The sequence below is a fragment of the Balaenoptera musculus genome, chromosome 16 (assembly GCF_009873245.2).
Source record: "Balaenoptera musculus isolate JJ_BM4_2016_0621 chromosome 16, mBalMus1.pri.v3, whole genome shotgun sequence".
NCBI classification, from domain to species: domain Eukaryota; kingdom Metazoa; phylum Chordata; class Mammalia; order Artiodactyla; family Balaenopteridae; genus Balaenoptera; species Balaenoptera musculus.
The window spans coordinates 1313925-1333216 of record NC_045800.1 but is presented as its reverse complement, the minus strand read 5'-3'; the positions used below and the strand labels follow the sequence as shown (position 1 = coordinate 1333216).

The 19292-nt window shown below is 46.5% G+C and overlaps 1 protein-coding gene across 2 annotated transcripts in view; it reads left to right on the top strand.

The window, feature by feature from the left end:
• Positions 1 to 4243: 4243 nt before the first annotated feature.
• Positions 4244 to 19292, top strand: part of PPP2R2D (protein phosphatase 2 regulatory subunit Bdelta) — a 54138-nt gene continuing 39089 nt past the window's right edge. For both annotated transcript variants that reach the window (XM_036829582.1, XM_036829581.1), the window contains exons 1-2: positions 4244 to 4457; positions 4537 to 4629. In XM_036829582.1, coding sequence (XP_036685477.1) covers positions 4259 to 4457; positions 4537 to 4629 — 292 coding nt within the window. In that variant the 5' untranslated portion in view covers positions 4244 to 4258. The remainder of the gene's footprint in view (positions 4458 to 4536; positions 4630 to 19292) is intronic.

The window sequence follows — 19292 nt, the reverse complement described above, 5'->3', positions numbered from 1 at the left end:
TCCCCAAAGCGCCTTCGCACTTCCCCGCGCGGCCAGCAGAGGGCAGCAGGCAGCCGAGGAAAGGTGGGCAGGGCCTGGGTCCAGCCAGGGCGGCCGCTGGTGGGGCCGCCAGAGCCCCTCGGCCACATCCTCCAACCTCGCCCCCGCTTTGGCAGTAAGCGCTGGGGGCCGTAGCATGATTCCCCTCCTCTCTAAAGCTCAGCGACAAAAATCACCCACACTTAGACACAGCGACAGTTTTCAGAGATTTTGTCTTTTCTTGCGACCGCGTGACCTCCTGTGGCCCAGCGGGGATGGCCGATGCTCCTGTCTGCCAAAGATGAGGAGACAAACTCGGGCCCGGGATCCCTAAGGGCCTGCGGCTGGAGGAGCAGAGCGGGATTTGGAAACTTGTGACCCAGAGTCCAAGCGCCTCGGCGCCCACGTCCCCCGGAGGGGCGTGTGGACACTGGCACCCACCCGGGGCTGAGCACTCTGGCCACCACGCTCCCAAAACAGGGGCTGCCTGGGGCGCGCGTCCATCCCAACTGCGCGCGCCCACTTTAGAGCAATTCCCAGGGGCTGCTGTAACGGGGTCCACACCCCCAAGTTCACGCCCACGTGCTGGGACTTGTTTTTAGAGCTCAAATTGAGCTCCTGGGAACCAGCACCATCCAAGGTTGGGGCAGGTGGGAAGGGCACACCCTTGCACTTTTTATTTTCAGTTGATTCTGGAACTCTGTCTGAACTTGGGGGCGTGAGACCCGGTAGCGTGTCCGAGGGAACCCCTAGGTGTAATGGGCGTTTTGCACCTCACGAGGCCAGTGTCTGAAGCTGACGGTCGCCGCAGGCAGAAAGAAAGAGTTCAAGAAAAGGGGTCTCATCACAAGGCATATCTGAGCTGATGCAGGAGACGGAGGACGAAGGTGTGGGTTCTGGAGCGCAGCTGGGGCGGGCGGGCCCTTTCCTCCGGGGGCCTCCTGCAGCCTCTCAAAGTCACCTGATCAGTCAGGCTGACTCACCTCCCTCAGAAGGCTGGGAGACTCAGATTGCCAAGGAGCCTTTGAAGAACAAAGATCTTTTTCAATATACAGAATTCCTAAGTTACTAAGATAAATGGGGGAAGATGTGACATTTCTCGCACATAATTTAAAATTCAAATCTGCTCCCAGTAAAGGAAAATTACAAGATATTCTGAACTGCGATTCAGATCCTTTTGCTGACATGAGGGCTTGAAGCTGCTTTAGATCTGTCTTAATTTCTATAATCTAGAGAACAAAACCACGTTATGGAATATCATGAAGTTAATGTTTTCATGTTTGAAAGGAAGTTATTCTGGATCCTTTCATTCTGCGTAAATTTCTGAGAGTCACCCCTGTTGTTTGTATCTGTAGCTGCTTCCCTGTTATTACTGAGAAGTATTCTCTTGTATGAATAACAGTAAGCTAGACTCTAATATGCACCAGGCATTTCACAATTTGGCCATGAGATCTACAAATAATAAAACAAGAAAAATGCTTTGCGATACCCAGTGACTTGTAAACACCAATTAGAATCCAGAGTAACTCACTGGATATTTAAAGTTCACTGGCATTATGCAACAGAATGGTTTAAAATCTCTTGATATCAGCTGAGGCACACTGGGACACAAAGGAGGCAGCTCTCTTTTCAGGAATATGTTCCTTTTGTGTTATTTTAAGATTTTAATTTAATGGTAGCTAATTAACCAAAGAATGCAGTCTAAACTAAAATTAATTCTCTTGCTATCACTTCCAAAGACCTGTCTTTAACACACATTAAAGCAATAGCATATAAGAGAGTCTGAGAGTTAACCTGGGTTTTCAGCAGCTCAGGGCAAGACCAGCTAAATCTATCAGTAAAAAAGGAGATTACAGCCCCACTTCTCCACTCCTCTTCACAACAAAGAATTGTTGCCCCTCACTTCCTCCACTCCCGTCTTACTTTCTCTTCAAGCCTCTCAAGCAGGATGCATCGGCCACTCCACAGTGACTGCTCCTGCCCAGGTCAGTAAGGGCGTCCCAGCTGCTACCACCAAATGGTCCCTCCTTGGAGCTCCTCCCACAGAGCTTGAGAGCAGACCCCTTCCTGCCCTGTCTTCATGGGCTCGGGACCCCACGTGCTCCTGGTTCTCCAGCCCGCCTCCCACGTGGCTCCTCCTCAGCCTCCTCCTGGGCTCTGTCCTCGGTCCTCTTCCCCACCTACCCTCCCTTCTGGGGTGAGCTCACCCGGTCTCTTCTGGCTTGAAATGCCTCTCGATGCTGGCGCCTCCAGAATCTACAGCTCCAGGTCCTGACTTCCCCAAGTGCTCCAGGTCTGGACGTGCAGCTACCTTTGCAACCGCTGCGCAAGTTCACAACCAATCTCTCAATCGGCCTGCACCCCTGCACCGGCCCAGCCATTCTTCCTGCAGCCGTTCCCATCTCGGCGCCAGGAAACTCCCTTGTACCGGGTGCTCAGACCACGGATGCAGTCATCCCCAAGTCCCTTCTCTCTCACACCGCATCCACTTCACGGTCAGCCCCGGGGCGCTGCGCCTTCAAAACGCCTATCTCTGAAGCCTGACCAGTTCTCAAGCCCTCTCCCCAGGACCACCACATCCATGACCACTCGACCGTCATCCCTCTGCCTGGACAACCTTGGCTCCGTACAGTTCATTCTCAGCAGAGCAGCCACAGTGGCCCCGTTCAAGGCCAAGTCAGCTGTGACCCCTCCCTGCTCATGGTCCCATAGCTTCCTATCTCACCTGGACTCCATCCTGCTTCCCGGCACAGCCTCCTCCCGATGTCCACGCGGCTCCCTCACCTCCTCGAGGTCTTCTCCAGTCACCCTGTTTAAAACTGCAACACTCCCTAGATGCACTCCCTTGCCCTCCTTCCTTGCTTTATTTTTCTATCCAACTTCATCTGACTTACTACGTACTTTGCTTACTCCTGCTATTTTCTTTTCTCTTATATATAAATTTATTTATTTCTTTTATTTATTTATTTTTGGCTGTGTTGGGTCTTTGTTGCTGCGCGGGCTTTCTCTAGTTGTGGTGAGCGGGGGCTACTCTTCGTTGTGGTGCATGGGCTTCTCGTTGTCGTGGCTTCTCTTGCTGCGGAGCACGGGGTCTAGGCACGCAGGCTTCAGTAGTTGTGGCATGCGGGCTCAGTAGTTGTGGCTCTCAGACTCCAGAGTGCATGCTCAGTAGTTGTGGCACACAACTCCGTGGCATGTGGGATCTTCCCGGACCAGGGCTCGAACCCATGTCCCCTGCATTGGCAGGCGGATTCTTAACCACTGCACCACCAGGGGAGCCCACTCCTGCTATTTTCTGGATCCCTAAACTGAGATGTAAGCTCCCTGAGGGTAGGCATTTGCTCTGTTTACCCCTGCATCTCCTGGGCCGTGAACAGTGTGGCACATAGCACAAGCTGATCAAAAAATAATATTTGTTAAGCGGACAAATGTTCCTGATTTGGAATGATCATCTTCCAGAGGTGCCACATGGTAACTACCAACTTCACAATATCACTGAAAGAAGTTATGATTTCGGACACATAAACCCCACAAATGAATAATCCCTCCGTAGGCCACAGAAAACACACCCAGGAATGAAGGGACGATGGGCACGCTGTACTGCAACACCATTTCCCTAAGATTGTACACTGATGGGGGCTCAAGGAGCCCTGGTAGACAACGTGAGCTCTGTTTAGGGCTGCCGTCAAAGGTGGACGCCGATTACCGGGGCTCCAGCTGTGTCCGAGGAGAGTGATTTGCAGTGCGGCCAGGGGCGGTGGGCCGGCATGATGCTCTCAGGTGCGGGGCGCTCCAGGTGCGGCCCGGCCCCGAAGCTCCGCCCACCGGCCACTGAGCGCGCTCTCCATTGGCTGCTCCGCCGAAGGATCGCGCTCCCATTGGCCAAAGACTCTAAGGACGGGCCCGGCTCGGGCTAGGGTCCGGGGCAGTCTCGCGGCCTCCAAAACTCCCCAGAGGGGCGAACGGCCGGCAGCAACCCTGCGGCTGATATTCAGAGGAGCACCAAGCTCCGGACTCACAGCCGCCTGCCGGCCGGAGCGTTCCCTGCGGCCCTGAAGCCCCGTTCCCAGGGGGCGGGGCGCAGCGCAGGTCGCGCAGGCGCAGTCGGCGCACCGGGAGGCCCCCCGCGGCCGTGCGTCCCGCCCCGCCCCGCCCCGCCCCGCTCCGCCCCGCTCCGCCCCGCTCAGAGGAGACTCCCGGCGGCCCCGCCCCCGCCCACGGCCGTCGGAGGCGGCGGGGGATGACGTCATCGAGCGGGACTACGGACATTGGGCGCCATTTTGAAAAGGGAAAAAAAATCCGCCGGCGGCGGCGGCGGCGGCGGCGGCGGCCGGGCCGAGGTGCTTGGGCGGCAGCTGCGCGGGGGCCGCCTCCTACGTCCGCCGCCGCCTCGGCGCCCGGCCGCCCCCGGCTGCGCGCCGGCCGACCGGCCATGGCAGGTGAGGGCCCGCGCGGGGCGGGGTCGGGGGCGGGCGAGGGGCGAGGGGCGCGAGCCTGACGCGCCCGGTGTGTCCGCAGGAGCCGGAGGCGGCGGCTGCCCTGCGGGCGGCAACGACTTGCAGTGGTGTTTCTCGCAGGTCAAGGGGGCCGTGGACGAGGACGTGGCGGAAGGTAAGGCCGCGCACCTGGGCGCCCCCGGGGCCCGGCTGGGCCGCTCCTGGCCAGGGCGCGGGGCGGGCGTGGGGCGGGCGCGCGCTCGGAGGTCCGGTCCGCCGGGGAGGCGACGCCGGACCGGTCCCTAGGGGAGGCGGCCCCGGGGGTTATGTCAGGGGCCCAGGGTCGCGGAGCGCGCAGATGTCGGGTCTCCCGAGTGGATTCTGGGTTCTTTCCGCTGCAAGTGGCTGCCTCCTGCGTTTGCTGGAGCTCCGGAAGTAACTGCAGAAGCCGGGGACTGGAGAAACCTAAGCTTGGGGTAACTGCAGGCTGGCAGGAGTCGGGTGGGGACTCGCCCCGGCCTGGGTCAGGTCGGGGGCCTCTGTCCAGTCACCTGTGCGATGGGGGCATCCTGTCCGGCCTCAGTTTCTTCTTTAAAAACAGGCTCGGACCCCTTGGTGCTTTAGATTGCTTTCTGAGGTTCCGGAGTTTTTCAGTTTTCTTATCAGCTCTTTCTCCTTCCCCGGCGGCGTGTTTTAAGGTTCCTGCTGCAGATTGCACTTGTTAACTTTGCGGTGTTGAGGTTGGCTGGTCTTTTCCGTAACGGTGGTCGCAGGGGAGCGGCGTTGCGGGGGGTCGGGGGCGCTTCCCACGGCGCCGCGTGTCGTCCTGAAGGAAGAACGCCTAGACTCGTGCCCGTGCGCGCGGTGCAGCGACTCGGGAGGGTAAAGTCAGGCACTGACTCTTTTGCTGTTGTTCAGCCGTCTTACTCAACATGGTGAGCCTTTAACCCTCTCTTGAAAAGTATTTGCGTTTGCGTGAGCTACACCTTCTCTGCCCCAAGTAACCAGCAGCCTCTGGCCAGGTGTGCTGCGCCTTTCCCCCACCGCGCCCGCTCCCGTGACCTTTGGCTCCGTCCTCCTTCGCTCTGCACCTCCCCCTGGCAGAGTGACATCTGGAGATCCTCTGACATCTGGAGACAAACAGTGCCCAGATCAGTAAGCAGGTAAAACGGTGCTTCAGAAATTTGTGAAGATGTATCTGATTTGAGATTGAGATTTTTCTTTACATTCACATAAGGTACGTTTTTTTTCACTTTGCAGTGCCAAGTGGGTGACCGTTTAGCTTACTCAAAATTTCTATCGGGGATAAAGCAAAACCACGGGTAGGAAGGTGGGAGGGCTTAATGCCTGTCTTAACTTCTGGTTTCTTTCCCTTTTTATAAGAAGGTTTAGTTGATAAGCCGAATGAATTAAAATGTAAGTCTAACTAAAATGGTGTATTTTAAGTGTGATGTTACACTTCGAAAATGGTATTCTTTACTTTTAAAAAACCTTGACAGAAATATTTTGTTCTCTGAATTAAACTGGAACTTTTTGCAGTTTTATATCCCTACTTTAAGTAAAATTTTGACTATATCTAAAAGTTTGGTACTTTGAGTTATGTATTTTGTAAGATCGCTTTGTGGTAATTACCCACGTGTTTTTTTGATCGTGTGTATTCACAGCTCTCTGTCTCACTCCATACTTAATCGTCTATCAGGGTTAACACATTTATAACATTCATTATTTCGTCAAGCAGTCGTGATACTACCTGTTTGAATTGTACTATTTCCATAAAAGTCCATGAGAAAGAAGGAAAAAGTAATTGTTAACAGCTAGCGACGGTTAAGCAACGAGAATAAAGAAGCTGGCGGTGAAGCTTGTTGTGCCCAGACTCAACCTTGGTGAAGGAGTGTTGATAAGAGATAATTAACGGGAGATGTACTTGAAGGGAGGTTACTGGACATCGATACTTGGACTGTAGGGCTAGAGGTATAGTAAGTGTATTTGTTCAGATTTGTGGCTCGTGAGGCGTTTCGTTCTTGAAGGTTTTGTTCTATTCCAAGCTCCACTTTGCAGAGTTCGCTGGTAACCCTAAATTTTGTACCGTCTTTCTGCTTTCCGCTGCTGTGAGTGATCAGAAAGTGACTGAGGTGGGCCTCTCCTTGCCTGAGTATGGATGTGAGGGGTACAGGGGCAAGTGTGGTTTCCCCTGACTTTTGAAGGCTGAGGGAGGAGTGGGTATAGTGGAGAGAGGCTTTTGATTTCCTTGTTTTTAAGCTAATAGAGTTTGGGGGGACACCTGAAGAAAGTATTGTAATGTGTAAAATTTGATGATGGCTTTTCTTTTTTTATAAAATGTATCTTTATTAGAGTATATATATATATATTTTTTTTTTTTTTAGAAACAACAGGGTTTTGCCTGTGGGTCAGGTCAGCCCATCGTGCTACCAGGGATTTCCCATCTCCCTGCAAATAGGGATAGAGGTGGGCTCAAGAGGAAACTAGTAATTGCCCTGCTGGTGACAAGATGTGTGCGTGACAGTCCCTGGTGACTTGCCCCCTCTCCTTCCCCTATGACAAGCTGGCCAGGGTGATAGGCATCGCCCCTGAAGGTGGAATAGGTGGGCTTTTATGCCTAGATGAACAAAGAGCCAAAATAGTAAAACCAGGGGGAGGCTTCCAGAAGGAAGTGAGAAAGTACTTGTTAGCCTGTACCTCCAAATACTTATGCTCTAAACAATGACTACTCTTTGGAAGTTGTTAAATATTTATACAGATTTTTCACGCGTGATGTTTAGTCACCATCACCCAGCCCCTACTCCCTTTCCTTGGGCAACTTTCACTGCATGAACATCTTTTGCAGGTGACACACGATATTACAGACCTTCGCTTGTCTGTCTGCAGCAGTGTGAGCTCTACTTAGAGCTGGAGGGCTAGGTGCCCCTCCCTCACCCCACAGCCTTGTAGAAGACCCAGCCTGGAGGTAAAGATGGTTAAGTCTTATTATGTTCCCGAGATTGCTTCAAGTTACTTGTGCCCATTAATTCAGTCTTCACACAACCCTGGAAAGGAGGAACTCTTGTTCTTCCCAGTTTTAGATGTGGAAGCCAAGGCCCAGAGGACAGGTGACTTGGTCAGCAGAGTGGCCAAGCCAGCGTTGGAAGCTGGGCCCGCTGGCTCCAGGGCCCATGCATGCTGTGCTGCGTCAGTGACCGTTTGTGGCCAGTAGTGTTGAAGCCCCCCAGTGTGGGGTGTGGCTCCCCAGCCGTGGGATTGCTCTGTCCTTCCGAAGCTCAGGAGAGGTCTCACTACCGAGGATTACAGGAGACGACCTCTGAAAGCAAGTGAAAATGAGCTGTCTTGAAGGGGAGTGCCTATCAAAATGATACAAGATTAGTAACAAGGGTTTCAGAACGGCCATTCTCAAAGTATTTGAAGAGCAGATAGTACAGAGACAGTAAGCAGCGGGAACACCTGGGTGTCCAGTGAGTGATCCGGTGGCCTTGCCTGCCAAGTTACTCTCCCAGGACCTCAGCTGCCCGCTCGCAGGGAAGCTCTGGGCCTGCTGCTTTTGTACATTCATTGCTCTTCTGATTTTCTGGAGGAACAGGGGGAACGGGTTAGAGGAGGGAAGGGCTTGTCATGAACTACTGCCTGCATTGACATAGTTTTTTGCATAGCTTGAGAGCAGCTGGTTCTTTTCATCTCAGAGTGTGTAGGTTTAAGTGTCTAGACTTTCTATTTGATGATTTTATTTTAACCAGTTTCTTCATCCACCATCTAATCTGTTGCTTTGAATTAGACATTAATCTTTATCTAAAGACATAGTGCTTAACAAAACTAAAGGTTCATCTGCTTAATTCAAGCTAGAGTCTGGGAAGTTGTGTAAATAATGTAGGTTTCTCGGTAATCTGGTATGGCCAGCCTTTCTGAAAGGGTTTGCATAGATGTTATGAAAGAAAGAAACATTTAAATTGGTGAAGGGTAACAAATTAAGAGCACTTGGGCGTCAGTAGCAGGAAGTTATTGTGTTTCATTGAATGTAAGATACATGTGATGTCAAAGATGTGAAAATGAGGGAAAATGTGCTTCTTAGAATCAATGAAATACCATATTTGTGAATGCAAAACTTTTCAGTCATAGTCATTATTTCTAGAGTACTGTGATAGTTTTTTCCTGTGGAGATTCTGCCTTAAAGAAATCAGATGTGTATGGTTTTTTTAAGATTAATGCATTCAGTGTACTTACTGAGCACAGCTACATTGTAGTGTCTCTGAAATCAGGCTGTGCATTCAAGAAGCTGGACTGATCTTAGTTAGATAATCGGGTGCAGGTTTATGGTAGTATCAAATCATACTCCTTGATTTTTTTATTCCTTGATTTTAAAAATCTGTTGTTTTGATGGGAAGTTCTGGGTTCAGTTCATGTCTGCTGTTTATCAAGCCTGAAGGCCCTTTCTGAACCTCAACTTGCTTATCTAGAAATCACATCATAAGATTTTTGTTGAGATAAAACAGTGCTGTGCTTTTGAACCTGTAAGGTGTTGTTGAAGTGTTAGGTACAGCTGTTCACTAATTCTCATGTATTTTAAGGTGTTTGGGTTTAATTGTAGCTATATTTAAATGTGAAAGTAGCAGTCTCTTAGTTTTTCCTGACCTCCCTCAATCTCTCCACTCACCCCAGATCCCTTCCATAGGGCCTGACCTCTTGGTTTTTCCATCATTATTCAGTGATCTTCCCATGCCTTGATCTTGGCTCATATTTCTTTCCCAACGTAGAATACAGCTTTCCCCTGCTATCCTATCTGGAAGCAGAGCATTCCTACAAAACCTTTCGTAAGCCGAAATGGTGTAAAGGGAGAAGCAATAATTACCTTAGCCACAGGTGTCAATTACCTTATGACATGTCTTCCTAAGCGAGACACAGAAGGAGTTAAGGTAAAGCCCAGACACTCAGACACAGTTCAAAGCTCTGACAGCTTGATGCTGAGATGCTCAGTGTAGCTCCTGGAGAAGGAGCTTGGTGGCACCCCTCTCACTGTGCAGGGTGCACTACCTGTATAATCATTTCCTGCAAAACAAATGCTGAAGGCTTTTTTTGCCCTTTTTTTTTTTTTTCCAAAAGTGAAATCTTCAGATTTCAGTTAGCAAGCTGTAGGTCTTTGGTAAAAGCGAAGTGACATACAGCGAGCTTTCAAAAAATGGGGGATTTCTCAGGAATTCTCTGGTAGTCCAGTGGTTAGGATGCCGGGCTTTCACTGCCCGGGGCCCGGGTTCGATCCCTGGTCGGGGAACTAAAATCCCGCAAGCCATGCGGGGCGGCCAAAAAAAAAAAAAAAGGTGGGGAATTTCTATATTCTTTTAGTTTTCTCTCCTCCTTCCACACCTAGTCATCCATCTACATCCATCTCAGATTCCACTTTCTTTATGGAACACTGCTCAGCCACTCAACATCCTTTCCTGTCACTTAGCGTGTCGCGGTGTTAGCATTGGCTGAGACCCTGCTTGTTCCCTAGTTTCCTCTCCTCCTTCCACACCTAGTCATCCATCTACATCCATCTCAGATTCCACTTTCTTTATGGAACACTGCTCAGCCACTCAACATCCTTTCCTGTCACTTAGCGTGTCGTGGTGTTAGCATTGGCTGAGAGCCTGCTTGTTCCCTAGTTTTATCATATGGGTTAGGCTCGCTCTTCAACTTGATGTTAATCAAGATACTGAAAGATTTTGGTACAAATTCCACTTCAGCCCTCTTACTAGCTTTGTGTTAACATGACAGTTACTTACCTTCTGTTCCTCAGCTGTAAAACAGGGTGCTATTTCCTGTGACCATTACAGGTTGTTAGAAAGATTCCAGGTAATGCAGGAAAAGCTTTGGCAAACTGGCTCACAGTAACTGATAACTGTTAAAATGCTGGTGTCTTTTTTTTTTTTAATTTTTCATAAAATTTTTAAAGGTTACTTTCCATTTACAGTTATTACAAAATATTGGCTCTATTCCCCATGTTGTACAGTACGTCCTTGAGCCTATCTTATACCCAATAGTTTGTACCTCCCATTTCCCCACCCCTATATACCCCCCACCCCATAACCACAAGTTTGTTCTCTATATCTGTTAGTCTGCTTCTTTTTTGTCATATTCACTAGTTGTGTTTTTTAGGTTGAACATATAAGTGATATCATACAGGGTTTGTCTTTGACTTCACTTAGCATAATGCCCTCCAGGTCCCTCCATGTTGTTGCAAATGGCATTATTTCATTCTTCTTTATGGCTGGGTAGTATTCTTTGTGTAGATGTGCCACATCTTCTCTATCCATTCATCTGTCGATGGACACTTAGGTTGCTTCCATATCTTGGCTATTGTAAATGGTGCTGCCGTGGACATTGGGGTGCATATATCTTTTCAAATGAGTGTTTTTGGTTTTTTTCCGAATATATACCCAGGAGTGGAATTGCTGGACCATGTGATAACTCCATTTTTAGTTTTTTGAGAAACTGCCACACTGTTTTCCACAGTGGCTGCACCAGTTTACATTCCCACCAACAGTGGAGGAGGGTTCCCTTTTCTCCACATCCTTGACAACAGTTGTTGTTTGTGTTCTCTTTGATGATAGCAAAATGTTGATGTCTTAAGAGACCCTCTTGCATAGGAGAGTAACTTACTCTGTGTTGCTCCAGGGAGCCACCTTAAGAAAATGAAGGGTGTTACGGGGGCTAGCTTTCAGCTTAGTTCATCTAAAAAGTTCGCAACAGCGTCCTGAAGGTCTGCTCATGCTGAATGTTGCAGTGGAGAAACCCAGTTTCTGCCTCACGAAACCCTGTGTGAAGACAGCGACTGGCAAGCAGTTGGGTCCTGGCACCATCGTGAGAGCAGGGTATGTGGAGGGAATGTGATAGAGTGCCCAGTACACAAGACTTGGGTGGGGAGTGAAGGGAAGGAAATCAGGGTGTAGGAAGAGAGAGGAAGGAAAGGGAGAAGAATGTTCCAGATTGAGGGGGCTTGGAGTGGAGATTGCAGAGAGCATGGTGCGTTCTGGGAAACCAGAGTACTTGATGTGTTTGTCTGGCAAAGAAGGGGAAGGCCCGAGATGCAGGGCCGGCTGGCAGGGACCAGAGTGATGAGTAAAAGCCTTGAATACCGTGCTGAGCACCTTGAATTGTGTTGCGAAGTAAATGTGATCATAAACATTTACGATTCTCAGTAGAGGAGTGACATCAACTTTACGGAAAGTCACTCTGGCCTTTGGAAAATGGGTGGTGACGGGGTACGAGTGGAGACAGAAATGCCAGCTGCTCAGCTACTACAACAACAAAGGCTGGCAATGTGAGCTTACACTAAATCAGAGGTTTTCGGATTCTTTTTAAAGGGCCCAATAGTAAATATTTCGGACTTTGCAGGCCAGTCTTGTCTCATCTACTCAACTCAGCTGTGCCTTTGCAGCAGGAAAGCAGCCAGAGACCCCAGGGACATAAGGGTGTGACAGTGGGCCAGTACCACTGTGTACAAATCAGCAAGGGCCAGATTTTGGTTTCACATGGTTGCCTGCCCTGTGCTAAGCCAGTGGTTCTCAAAGCCTTTTGGTTCCAAAACCTCTTGGTTTTATACTCTTAATAATTTTTGAGGACCAGAGAGCTTTTTGTTCATGAGGGTTATGTCTATCAATATTTACTGTATTGGAAATTAGGACAACTGAAACTATTTATTATTTCACTTTAATAATAAATCTATTACATGTTATCATAACATTTTTAATGAAAAACAACTTTACCAAAACCAAAAAAGATTAAGAAGAGTGCCATTGTTTTATACTTTGCAAGTGTTTTAAGTGTAGGGCTTAATAGGAGACAGGTGGATTCCCAGATCTGCTTCTACATTCAATCAGTTACAATTGTTTTATCGAAATATATGAAGAAAATTTGGCCTCATACTTACATGTAGTTAGAACAGGGAGGGGTGATTTAATAGCCTTTTCATGTAATTGTAGATATTCCACTTTAATACTACAACAGAACTGCACACGTGGTGGTTTCTTCTAGTAACACTTAGGAACCTGAGGCCGTATCAATGAATTGTTTACCCCCGTTAACATTAAAGTCCATAGTTCTGTCTTGTACTTTGACTGTGTCCCTTGCTCATGTGGGTAATTTGGTAGCGTCACACCTTGGTCATTTGGAAATACATATTGGTACACTGAGTTATTCGGATTTTCTAAATGTTGATACATTTCATTGTACAAGATCAAGAAAATCACCACTGATCTCGTTAGAAAAGTCTTAAAGTGGGAAGCTGTCAAATTAATAGTAGTAGAAACAAGTTTTCCAAAATTCTGATTTCTCTTGAAAGCTTGGATTTTATCATTGGCAACAAATACCGTCAGTTGTTTTCTGTGTAGTGAGTGGCTCACTTTGTTTATTTTTAAGAAAATTTCTGCCAGATGTCAAAATCTAAACAACCATAGTTGGTCAGTTGTTCTTTCAGATAACAGTGGCATTCCATGAAAGTGGCTGGTTCAACCTGCAGCACTAACAACCGTGCACGTGCTTTTCCTTGAGACAGTCGCTGTACTCTGGGGTACGGCAAACCTGCTGTGTGCCTAGCGCCCATCTTACCACAAAGCATATTGTAAAGACTCATACTGGGGGCTTCCCTGGTGGCGCAGTGGTTAAGAATCCGCCTGCCAATGCAGGGGACACGGGTACGAGCCCTGGTCCAGGAGGATCCCCACATGCCGCGGAGCAATTAAGCCAGTGCGCCACAGCTACTGAGCCTGCGCTCTGGAGCCCGCAAGCTACAACTACTGAGCCCGCGTGCTACAACTACTGAAGCCTGCGCGCCTAGAACCCGTGCTCCGCAGCAAGAGAAGCCACCGCAGTGAGAAGCCCACACACCGCAACGAAGACCCAACGCAGCCAAAAATAAATAAACTTAAAAAAAAAGAAAAGACTCATACTAATGGGTTGGGTTTGAGTAAAAATAATTCGTTTGATGGTTCATCAAGGATATTCCTCAGTAAAACTGGCTTTTTTCCTTTCTTTTCTTCCTGCCCGCGCGTGGTGTGAACAGCAGGACTGCTGGTGCGGTTCCATGCTGCTGAGTGACGTGTGCTGGACACCAGCAGTTTCAGCCACTTTGCTTTTGCTCTTTCATGCAGATGACAACACAGTGAAGATGGCAACGCGATGTTCGTATTATCGTGAAAATAGTTTTGACCTTGTGGTCCTCGAAGAGGTTCTTGGGTACCCGCAGGGGTCCACAGACCACACTTTGAGAACTACTGCTTTAAAGCTAGCTACTAGCAATAGGAATAACAGAACAGGGCAGATTTTAAGATTAACTGTCCCCTCTCATCTTTACTGGATTTTGCTGTTTTTGTCTCAGAATACAAAAGGAGAGCATTCATTATTTAAAGTAACTCAAATGATGCAGATGTAAAAAGAGTAAAAGCAGAAGTTCTTCTTCGTTCCTCCCCAGAGGTAATGACACTTAGCAGTGTGTGTATGTTTTTTAGACCATTTCCTATTCATTTATCTATGTACTTCTGTTTAAAAATTTAGTTTGCGTGTAAGCAGCAGTTTTTAAATCCCGTGCAAAGTGTGACTCCTATTATAAATGTTGTTTGCTTGCTTGTTTGCATCAGCAGTGTGTAATTTGAGATCGCACGGTGACCCGGGCTTTCTGCTGATCTGGGCATGCACTTGAGCCTGTTTGACCCTGAATGTAGCCCCTGGGGATGTCAGTGCTCCTGTTACTTGTGTTTACAAATGAGCACATTGAATCTCAGAAGAGGTAGGCACTTGCCCAAGGACACAGAGCTTGTGGGTGCTGAGGTCAGGATTTCAGCCCAGGTGTTCTGGGTCCAGAGCCCATACGTCGGTATTTTTAACCGTGCTGCCTTCTTGCATAGCTCGATTTCATCCTTTTTGATGGCTACAGAGTATATAGTTGTACGGATTACTCATTTATTTAACAAGTCCTCTGTTGGTGGGTTCCAAGTTTTGCTATTACTAAAGATGCTGCAGTAAAGAGACTTGTCCATCCATCTGCCTGGGGCAGGCGTTCCTGTGGCTAGAGTCCTAGAAACAGCCACACTCAAAGGCCTCCAACATTTACCTTTTTAGGCTGCCAAATTGTCCTCCAAAAGACGGTGCTGACTTACACCTTCCCCAAACTTTTCCTTCATCCACTCATGCTGGGAATATCAAACTTTTTAATTTTAGCTATTTTAATGTCAATTTTAATGTTGTAATTTGCATTTCCTTACAGTTAGGCAATTGATATTTTTTTTATCAACTATTTCTATTTCTTCCGTGAATTGTCAGGTTGTATCTCTTGTCCATTTTTCTACTGAGGTTTTTAGAAACCAATTTTAAAAGCTTTTTAATACATTATAAGTACTAATCTCTGAATATTTTTTATTAACCTTGAGTTTTAATTTTTCAGTTATGTCCACTGTATGTCTGTCTTCTATAGGCGTTTTTTTTGTTGCCGTTGCCACTGTCGGGAATTAAGAAAAAGCTGAGATCTTTGTTCGGTCAGTAGTGGTGTGGAAGAGGAGCAGTGCGGGACAACAGGAGTGATTCATAGGTTGAACTCAGTATCGAGAGCCGGAGCTCAGAGAGCAACCGTGAAAACAGAAGAGCTCGGAAAATGCACAGAGAGCTTAGTAAGGCTGTTAGACTTACACAGACTGGGGAACAGACTTTAGCCTATTTTATCTAGATCTCCAGAGATAAAGTCACAACTAAAACGCGGGTGTATGAATTCTATATCTTGGGCTATACGTAGCACAGTGCTGGCACATAGGAAGTATTTTAATAAATTGTGAATTCTTAGTCATGATACCTGCCCCAAAGGTATTAAGTTCCCTGATAATGATGTGGAAAATTTGGGTGTAAAAAAGGAACAAACGATGAGTCCTCATTTTTAACCGTATCTGTAAACGTGTCATTCATTTTTAAAAAGGGGTAAGAGAGTTCATATAAATCATCAAAGAAAGGGCATTAATGAGCAAAGACTTCTTTTTGAATTTATTTTATTTTTATTTATCTTTGGCTGCGTTGGGTCTTCGTTGCTGCACATGGGCTGCTCTTCATTGCGGTGCGTGGGCTTCTCATTGCGGTGGCTTCTCCTGTTGCAGAGCACGGGCTCCAGGCACGCAGGCTTCAGTAGTTGTGGCTCGCGGGCTCAGTAGTTGTGGCGCATGGGCTTAGTTGCTTGCGGCATGTGGGATCTTCCCGGAACAGGGCTCGAACCCATGTCCCCTGCATTGGCAGGCGGATTCTTAACCACTGCGCCACCAGGGAAGCCCGCAAAGATGTTTTAATTAAAGCAGTGGTGAGGTTTTATTTTTGCTTTACATTTCTGGAAAGAGTATCTCTACAGTCTTTTTTTCTGGAGGGCAATTTCACATGTATCTATCAAACCTTAAGCAAGGGTTGGGAGCCTATGATTCATTCCACTTAGAGGAATATGCCAGCTTTTTTTTTTTTTTTTTTTTGATTTATTTATTTTTTTCGCTGCATTGGGTCTTTGTCGCTGCGCACGGGCTTTCTCTAGTTGTGGCGAGCAGGGGCTGCTCTTCGTTGCGGAACACGGACTGTAGGCGCGCCAGCTTCAGTAGTTGTGGCACGCAGGCTCGGTAGTTGTGGCTCGTGGGCTCTAGAGCGCAGGCTCAGTAGTCGTGGCGCACGGGCTTAGTTGCTCCGTGGCATGTGGGATCTTCCCGGACCAGGGCTCGAACCCATGCCACCTGCATTGGCAGGCAGATTCTTAACCACTGCGCCACCAGGGAAGTCCTGTGCCAGCATTTCATGAAGATGTATTTACAGAGTTGTGCATTGCAGCAATAAAATATCAGGAAAAAAATGCCCAAAAGTAGTGAAGTGATTAAATGCATTGTGGTGCACCCATATTGTGGATTAAAGGGGTCTGTGCCTGCTGGAGAGAAGTTTGTGACGTGTTAGGTGAAAAAAAGCAATTCACAGAACAGTGATCGCATGTAAAACTGAGTGGGGTTGTAAATGTCTGCAAGATGCAGGATGGCTAACATCAGTGGGGACCAGGGTTAGTGAGGGGTCAGATTTGCATCAGAGGGACTTTGGCCTTTATTCTACACGCTTCTGTATTATTTAATGTTCCACACCAAGGCAGCACTGTTTTTGTGATGATAAAAAGAAAAAGACCAGTTAAGAAAAGGAAAAGACTAGCTTTATAACAACGGAGGAATGTTTCCCTTCCTGCTATTTATGAACACCTGCTGTTTAGGCTGCCACTTGAAAACACCCTAAACATTTTTTGTAAAATCTTTTGTTTCTTAGGGGTTTTTTGGAGTATAGTTGATTTACAGTATTGTGTTACTTTCAGGTACAGCAAAGTGAATCAGTTATATGTATATTTTTTCCAGATTATTTTCTATTATAGGTTATTACTATACTATAAGATACAAGACACTGATTATAGTTCCCTGTGCCATACAGTAAATCCTATTGCTTATCTGTTTTATGTGGTTTGTATCAACCCCATTTTTCCGAGTTTTAATTGCTCTGCTCCAGGTATCTGTGATGACAAAATAGATATCCATAAGAATATATATTACTGAAGCTCTAGTATTTGTAACTAGATGTAAAACAAAGCAAAGTGACAGCCCAGCTGATGATGATTGTTGAAAGGGGGGCCTTCATGCCTGGTACATCGGTGCGTTTGTAAATGGACCTAACTGTCCATCTCATGGGGGCTGCTTGTGGCTTGGTTTCGGCCACTTGCAGTGACCTGTGTATCTGCATGTTCTAAAGAAATGTCATAATTTCATTTTTTTTTTTGGATACACCTTACATATAGGAGAAATATTTTATTTATTTATTTTTTATTTTATTATTTACGTTTTGGCCGCACTGTGTGGCATGTGGGATCTTAGTTCCCCTACTGGGGATAGAACCCACGCCCCCTGTGGTGGAAGCGCGGAGTCTTAACCACTGGACTGCCAGGGAAGTCCCTAGGAGAAATACTTTAAATCTTGAGACAACCATTTGCCACCTCACTTTTTTTTTTTTTTTTTTTTCTTAACAATATCTGTTTTTTCCTCTATAGCTTTTTTTTTCTTTTTTCTTTTTTTGGTCCTCTGGGTCTTAGTTGCGGCTCATGGGCTTCTTAGTTGCAGCTTGCCAGCTCCTTAGTTGTGGCAGGCTGGCTCCTTAGTTGTGGCATGTGAACTCTTAGTTGCAGCATGCATGTGGGATATAGTTCCCTGACCAGGGATCGAACCCTGGCCCCCTGCATTGGGAGCACAGAGTCTTAACCACTGTGCCACCAGGGAGGTCCCTGCCACCTCACATGTTGATAAACTTTATAGTTTTTCTTTAAAATAAGTAGTAATATACATATTCTTAACATAATATCAATAATTATTATATAATTATTAATTATACAGTTACATATAAATGTAAGGTATATTTATTTATTAAAATATATATAATATTATATGCTAATTGTAAACACCCACGTTCTCAACATTTGGTCATATTTGTTTCAGATTTAAGATGTAAAAGTTACAGTTGAAGTTCTCTCTCTCTTTTTTTAACTCCCCAATTCCATTTCCTGTACTTTTCTCTCCTTCCTTCACCAGTGGCAACTTCTACCATGAAGTTGGCCTATAAATTCCCTGCTTCTGAATTTTTATCGAAATAGATGTACTGCTGCTGCTTTTTCTCCAGTTGTCTTGCTTTTGTTAGACCTTAAGGATCTAATTGAATGTTAGAGGTCAACATTTCTTAGATTTTGACTTTGGTTATGATAACAAAAAGCATGTATCTGTCAGTTGTTGAAGTCATCTGAAATATCAGAGATAGTTCTTGAAGTAGTATTAGCCACAGTGATCATTAATTTTTTTCTGCCATCAAGCCCTGGTTATGTTCAGGTATGTAGTAGTGATATCAATCTGAAGATGAGAGAATGCAAAAAATCTTTATTTTAACCATTCTCAGTTTACGTAATGTCCATTAAAGCACAGTAGAATTCAGTAGGAGAAGGAGAAATTGATTGGAATTATGAAATTATCCACTTAGGACTTTCTGTGTGCTTTTTAAAGTACTGTTCAGGGTAAAATGTGTTCCGAAGTAAAATAATATAATTGTATGAATTGTTGTTGTTTTAGAAATCCATTGAAAGTTTACCTTTGGGGGAATTCCCTAGTGGTCTAGTGGTTAAGTCTCTGCACTCTCACTGCTGAGGGCCCAGGGAAGAGCCCAGGTTCAATCCCTGGTCGGGAAACTAAAATCCCACAAGCTGTGTGTGGCACGACCAAAAAAAAAAAATTTACCTTTGGGGTTGCTGGCTGTGCAGGCCTGGTGGTGGCCGGCAGAGGGCAGGCTGGGTTTAGGGAGAACAGGTGCCCTCACCTTTCAGACTTGGCTCCTGAGGTTGCATCTCGTTGTTTCATTTGACCTACAGAGAAAAAAATAACACTCAGTGGATTTGGCTTTTTTTTTTTAAAGGTTTGGGAATTTTTTTTAATTGTGATAAACTATACATAGCTTAATATTGATCATTTTAATTATTCCTACGTGTACAACTCAGTGGCATTAATTACATGCACAATATTGTGTGACCACCACTGCCTATACCCAAAACTTCTTCATCATCTCCAACGAAAACTCCACACCTGTTACATAACAACTCCCTCTTCTCTCCTCCCTGCAGCCCCTGGTAATCTCTATTCTGCTTTCTGTCTCTCTGTATGTTCGTATTCCAGGAACTGCATATAAAACTGGAATTATACAATATTTGTCCGTCTGTATCTGCTTTATTTCACTACAAATAATGTTGTCAAGATCTACCCAAGTTGTAGCATGTATCAGAAT